At 51.8% G+C, this 7039-nt stretch overlaps 1 protein-coding gene across 1 annotated transcript; it reads left to right on the top strand.

The window, feature by feature from the left end:
- Positions 1-4438: 4438 nt before the first annotated feature.
- LOC130581886 (cbp/p300-interacting transactivator 3) lies at positions 4439-6656 on the top strand. The gene has a single exon (XM_057380281.1). The coding sequence runs from the start codon at positions 4766-4768 to the stop codon at positions 5381-5383; it is 618 nt and encodes a 205-aa protein (XP_057236264.1). The 5' UTR covers positions 4439-4765; the 3' UTR covers positions 5384-6656.
- The last annotated feature ends 383 nt before the right edge of the window (positions 6657-7039 follow it).

The following is a 7039-nucleotide window of genomic DNA, read 5'->3' as shown; positions in this document are numbered from 1 at the left end:
TTGTCAATAATGGATCTGCTGCAAAAACATTAGATGTGCAGCAGAGACTCCCGAGGATCCTTTCAGGTCTGGTTTAGAGACTTCCAGCAGCTGATAGTGAATTTTTTATTAAAATGGATGTCCCAAGATAGTCAAACCTTAGGTAGAAACACCATCACCCCTTGGCAGTGCAGAGAGAGACARCAGACAGGCCCCTAAGCAGGGCTTGAAGGAATCAGATCATGGCAACCCTTCCACCAGAAAGGGAAAAGCAGACCCTGTGAGGTAGGCAGTGTGGGTTCTGGGACCCTCCGAGTCCAACAGGTCCATTTAGCCTCCCTGTACCTGGTTCATGGCCACTCTTTCTTCCCAGGAGCCTGAACAACCAGCAAGGAGCTGGCTATGGCCTGGTGAGCTGCTGCAGCATCTCCCCCACCTTCCTCACACACCCCTCCTGCCCTTCCTTTTCTAAGTACCCAAAATGTAGGTGCCACCTTGGCATGATGGGAATAGATCAGGTGTGGACAGAAAGTTTATGGAGAACAAGGCAGGTGGAAGCTGGCTGCTGCCACATGTGATGACTGCCTGGTGTTTAAGGGCTGATCCTCCCCAGCACTGTGTGCCACTGACATTTTCCACCCTTTAGCAAACAGTGCATGCTTTAGTAATCCAGCTCTGGACTCATCCAGCCCAAAATCTTCCCAAATGCCCCAATCTACCAAGTGATGGGCCCTGGAGATAGTGCAAGCCAACAGCATGCAAGAGGAGTACCTTGCCTGATGCCTGGCATCTTCTGGAAAAACAATACTCCAGGAATACTTTGTAATATAGCAGAGAGCTGCAAGGAGTTAAAGCTGATGTGGAGGTGAGTTAAGCACTCATGTCCACAGCGAGAACCAGGTACAGCAACACCAGGCAGTTGTACCTGATGGATCTCAGTCTAGGTTACACCTCTACACATTTCCAGCCTCCCACTGTGCATTCCTACTTTATGTATTTGTCCCTCAATGAGTCGGGGTTGCAAAGGGGCTTCTGCTGGACCTTTGCTCCTCAAAGCCAAGCTTCTYCCCTAACATGATATTTCAAATTGCTTTAGCACTTATCCACACACCTCAATTTCTTTGAAATTTGCAAAAGCTCTGTWGGACCAAGCATTGACTTAATTGGCCATCCAGGAATCTTTGAATAATGGGGGTAYTCAGATCCTTCCATGTATACCCAAACACATAGCTCACATCACTACTCACACTCTTGTGCAATCTCCATGCAAAGGTGCCTCACACCCACAGCAGTGGGTTGTAAACCAAAATGCATAGTGAGAATCATTTGGTCCAAGGCAATTCTCAAAACAATCCTTTACCCACTCTCCATGCATCACTACATCTTGCATTCTACCAAGCTCTTTATAAATGTGTTCTTCTGCACCTGCCCCCCAAACTAAGCATCTCAGACTCTTGCAAAAAAAAAAAAAAAAGATTTTGTACTTGAGATCAGCAACTGCAATTAGCAAGAACCAGTTCTGATACATGCAAAATCCTGCAAGATAAAAGTCTTTGCTTACATCTCTGCTTACAACAAACACATGTCTGTRCCACCTCTCATCCCTGGGGAGCTTGGGGGCAGGATTTTGCCACTGGAATACCACTGGAGCTGTGCAGTCAATGCATGATGATCAGGGATCAAATATGAGGAGGGAACATCTCACAAAAACAAAATCATAGGTAGCACAGAGCTGTGCATCAGGCTGACTCCTAAGAGGTAAAAGGGAAGGTCTGCAATGGGCTGGTGCTCAGATCACTGAACTGCTGCCCACCCACATGGATGCCTTGACCTGGGACACCGACATGAAGGCAGTGCTGCCACATCCCTGGTCACACCGTGACAAACTGGTGCCACTGGAGCAACAACTTGATTCATTCCCAGCCTGGGTAATCCACCCTTGATAACTAACACAAGGCTGATGATACCAGAACAGCCAGCCTGGGGAAGTCSCATGTCAGGAAGCCATGAATGACACACTGCTGGAGGTGGCTGATGTGGTGACTTCAGTTAGGGCTCACTGACCAACAGCCCCAGGGCTGGATCTGGCAGTTTATCTGCTTCCCCAGAAAGGCCAGTCTGTCCGTGGGCTGATGACAGATGGCAGGGCAGAGGGGAGAGGCACAAACCTGGGGTTAGATGGGTCACACACATTGCTTGCAAATATGGCTGTAGCGGTTTGGGTTCTTAATCCTCAAGACCTCAGCACAACAAGAACCCACTGGTTGTTCTGGGCCAAAAAGAGCAGTGAGAGAGATGCTACTAGAATGGTCWGTCCTTTCCCAGCTCTGCCCCCAGCCACCAGCTGGGCAGTGTGAATAGCAGCGGGCCAGTCAATGCTRCTCCCTGAAAGATAAAATATTACTGGTTCAAGAACAGGGAGCCCCCAGAACACAGAAAGATGGCACACACACAGCAAACATGGAAGTTGTGGATCTGTGGACACCCCTGCCCACCACAGTGCCTCCCATTCCTCCCATSCCCCTGTGCCCTTCCCTTCCTGCAGGCACTGGTTCTTCTCAAACACCCCAGGTCATGCTGGGGAAACATTTAGGGACAATGGCACAAAGCTGGCATACAGCCCTATTTCTGGTCAAATTATTTTCAAACTGAATGAGTAGCTGATTGGTCTTACTCTTCCCAAAGGAGAAGGGGCATGAGTGATGATGGAGATCGAGGACACCTTGCCACTTGTGTTCAGCAAGAGTGTTCTCTCATATGCTAATTTGTTTCCAAAATGAAGGGTCATTTACCACCATTGGGGTCTTCTGCAATGCAAGTGCTGTGGAGAGCCCCTTCCCACCTGTTACTCCTGTCCTAGAATTCCTGCCCCTGCCCAGGYCTTGCAGGACACASCACACCTCTCCTCCAAGTGAGAGATGTTTTCATGGCTGGGTGCCTCTGAAAAGGGCAGACACTCCCCTTGCATTTGTTCCTCACCTGGGTGTGCATCTGCATGTGAACTTGTTGGCATGCAGGTATATGTATGTGAGCRTGTGTTTATTAGTACTAAAAATGCATTTGTCAAAATCTCTAGAGTTAAAAAACAATCATTACATAATTACATTGAACAATTAACCAACTGATTCATCAGCTAGAAGCTCACCAACAACACCTGAAATCTATCCCCGCCATTTAACAAGGCAGAAGGTGGCACAAACAAAAGCAACTTCCAGAATGTCCTGCAGATTTATGGCCCTGTGCTCTGTCCAGGTAATAGAAGACACTTTCCATTCCCAGCTGCTCACATCATGGAGCTGAAGGCTCCCGGGTGTTATATGCTCTGAGCTGCTGGTTTAAAGTGCTYTGATACAGAAATATTCCTTATAAGTAACCCTTCAGGTCAGTACCATGGCTCAGAACTCACCTAAGGGCCCACACTGCCTCACTTGGTCCCTTCATGGTAGTATGCACTTAGACCTTTCCTCTGCTCACCAGGGYCTGTGAGCACTATAAATATGGAGAACGCTTAAAACTCCATGAAACGACCTGCTCCAAGCCACCAAAAAAGCTCTGTCTGTCACTACCAGAGCCATGGTCTGTAATGCTGTGGTTAAAGCTTGTCTGGGAGAGGACAAAGAATGAAGTTGGGGAAGCAAAATGAACTTTGTTATCCCCTGTCTTCCAAGCAAGTAACGATGCAACTAATATCGTTAAAGAAGAAGTCTCTGCGTTCCTTCAAAACGCAAAGCAGACAGGGAAGATCACCACTTTTCTTTCATTCACGATTGGAATTCATTCACAGGTCCTGCAGAGAGCATCAGTGCTGCCATAATCCAGGCCCATGGTAATATAATYGGGTTAGCACAGCTCAGTGAGTGGGCATGTGGGCTGCATTGGGACCCCATGAGACAAAGCTCACCTCAGAGGTGAAAAAGACACTGCTGCAATTCTACCAGCAAATCTGTGTGTACCATCTGTGTTTGGAAGGTTGGTGCATCCTTGCTAGGAAGATGCTGCCGGCCGAGTAACCWGCCACCCAGCTGATGCCACCAACTATTCTCGGCCACTAACCTCGGCCGAGGGAGCACCTGACAAAGGTGCATCCTTCAGCATAAACAGGGAGCTCCGCACAAGCTCCGCAGTGGGAACCTGAAGTGTCCCAGTGAAGCCAGCAGTGTATTAGCGGGTACAAAGACTTGGGCAGTGACACTTTGAGGAGGTGACTCTCCAAAGAGCTGTTTACACTGTCACAGGGATGGAGCGGCGAGGCTGTCGTGCCGAGCTGTCGTTCCCAGCCGAGCAGAACCGCCCCGTGGCCGGGCAGTGCCGCCGCACCTCCCTCCGTCCGTCCGTTCTCCCGCCCGCCCGGGGCCGGGCCGCCCGCCCGCCTCCAATGGGCTCCGGGGCCGCCCCCCGTCCGCCCCGCCCGCAGCGCTATAACTGCGGGAGCGCGGCCGCCTGTTCCCGGCCAGCACAGCCGAGCCGAGGCGTGGGGAGCTGAGTGTATCTCCGCCGAGCCAGCGGCGCTGCCGAGAGCGGAGCCGCTGCCCGCCGGAGCCCCGGACCGGTGCGTACCGCGCGGGCACAGCTCGGCTCCCGGCGGGCCGTGCCAGGGTCCCCGCGCTCCGCGCAGCTTCCCCCGCCAGACGACTCCTGCGGAGGGAGCGGAGCGGTGCCTTCCCCCCGGGCGGAGGTGGGAGCTCTCCAGGATCTTCTGTCGGAGCCGGCTCGGCGGGAGCGGGACGCGGTGCCGTCCCCGGGAGCCGTGCCCGGAGCCGCAGTCATCTCGCAGGGACCTGGAGCTATGGCCGAGCACATGATGATGCCGATGAGCCACGGTGGCACCGGGCTGCAGAGCTACCGCATGGGGGTGAGCGGGCTGCAGGGACCCCCACAGCACGGGCAGCATGTGCTGAGGACGCTGCCTGGCGCCGCTCAGATGATGCCCTACGGAGGGGCCGGCATGGACGGTGCGATGAGGCCGAGACCCAGCCTCAGCGGACAGATGGGCCACCACCAGATGCAGAACGCAATGATGTTCAATGGCCCAGGTCAGCAGCAGCAGTACATGGGGCCGGTGGGCACCCAGCAGCTCATGGCTAGCATGCACCTACAAAAACTGAACACCCAGTACCAGGGCCACCCGCTGGGCATGAGCAACGGGCCCATGGCAGTACAGAGTGCCCAGCAGTACAGAGTGGGGCCAGGCCAGCACCCAGGCATGCAGCACATGCCCTCACCAGCGCTGACATTGAATGTTATGGACACTGATCTCATAGATGAGGAGGTCTTGACATCCCTTGTCCTGGAACTGGGGTTGGACCGGATTCAGGAGCTGCCAGAGTTATTCTTGGGACAGAACGAGTTCGACTTCATTTCAGACTTTGTTAGCAAACAGCAACCCAGTGCCATCAGTTGCTGAGGGGCGATGAGCTCCTCCTTGTGTTCTTGGTGGTTTTGAGTTTGTTTCTAACTTTTCCCCACCTGCCATCCTCCTCCCTTCTCCTGCCTTGTCCTCTCCTGGATTCCTGCCCTCCTCAAAGGGACAATCATTGGACACTGGCTTGCAATGGATTGCTTTTCTCTTCTGTGTGTTTTTTCTGTGTGGGCGTTCCTGGAGAGGGGGTTGGTGCGCCCCAAACAGAGAGCAGATCAAGAGCTCCTGCTGTAGAACTGTCTCTAAATGACATTAACAGGATTTCTGGCTTAAGTAGAAATAATGGACTTACGACTTTCCTCAGCTAGGCTTGGAGCACAAGAAGCCATGGGCAGCTGGCAGCCCTGCCGGTAGCTGGATTTGCTCAAGGATTCCGTGGTGCCAGTGGAGTTGAAGGATCCCGAGAGAGGATTGCCTCCCTGGTGCATGGTTTGAATCAGCTTCCCCTTGCAAACATGGGTGGGGTTAGTTATTTGTTCAGATGTTTTGCTGTGACAGTAAGTAGGTCTTCAGTCATGTCTGTTCAGCTCGGGAAGGGGCACTTCCCCATAGCAGGCTTTTTTTCTAACTCAGAAAAATAAAGTATGCCTTGGGGAAGGGTGTGCGTATGTGCCTAAAAGTTCATCTCCATGGAACTTCAGATCTCTGACCTGTACTGCTAATCAGCTGTAAAATTTACCAAGTGTTTGAGGTTGATTGAGGCATAAGGCTTAAAGCTGCAGTCTGGCTCCACTTTTTTCCACCTCTGAAACCAAATAAAGACCATGTAACTGTATATTTCAGTTCTAATCTTATTTATTTTCCTGTGATTATTTATTTGCAAGGGCTCCTTTTGTTATTTGGCTTTGGGACTGCTGGGAAAGATGCCTGGAGAGTACTGCAGCTTTAAGATGCTGGCTTTGAGAAAAGCAAGCCTGGGATAGTTTTCAAGCTGCTTTGCAGAGTAGTCACTTCAACTGAAGATCGTTATGCTGAACGCACAGGACTGTAAATCCAACACCTTTCTGAATGTGATAAAGATGACTCGATTTCCAATTCCCTTGCTCAGAGAAGGTGAGATGTAAAAGCCGGTGGGGTTTGGTTTCCTCTGCTGGCTCCTGTTTCCAGGCGCTGGGGAAGCTCCGGTGACTCCTGGTTGCTGCTGCCCCCTGGTGCTGCCGGCCYCCGGCAGCTGCCACTCGGCGAGTCGGAATGTACTGTGGATTTGCGAATAAAAGCTGAAATATCTCCCGTGTGCATTTGTTCAGTGYCTGTCTCCGGATTGGTGCGGAGTGGACCACGGGGAGAAGTGTTGCYTTTGCTCTGCTGGTGGGCTGTGGACCCGGTCACTCTTGTCCCCCACCTGACACACAAGTTGGAAGGATTGGGTTTCTAGTTTAGTGCTTGGAACTAAGTCCTTGAAGTGGGGCTGGGAGGATGAGATGCTCYTTCTCTGTACTGAGGGCAAATTCTGGATGTGGATAGCGTTGCTCTGTTGCAGAATGACTGCTTTTGCTGGCTGACCCAGGTCATAGAATCCTATAATGGTTGAGGTTGGAAAGGACTTAAAGATCATATAGAGTTGCTTGGACGAGTGAGTGGTGACTCCTTCAGACTGAGTRCATGTCTGACAGCTGGGCTACAGCTCTGCTAGCAGCTCTG

This window comes from Malurus melanocephalus, unplaced genomic scaffold (assembly GCF_030028575.1).
Source record: "Malurus melanocephalus ecotype Western Australia unplaced genomic scaffold, MMel_1.1 scaffold_442, whole genome shotgun sequence".
Classification (NCBI taxonomy): Eukaryota; Metazoa; Chordata; class Aves; order Passeriformes; family Maluridae; genus Malurus; species Malurus melanocephalus.
This window is presented reverse-complemented; position numbering and strand designations above follow the sequence as displayed.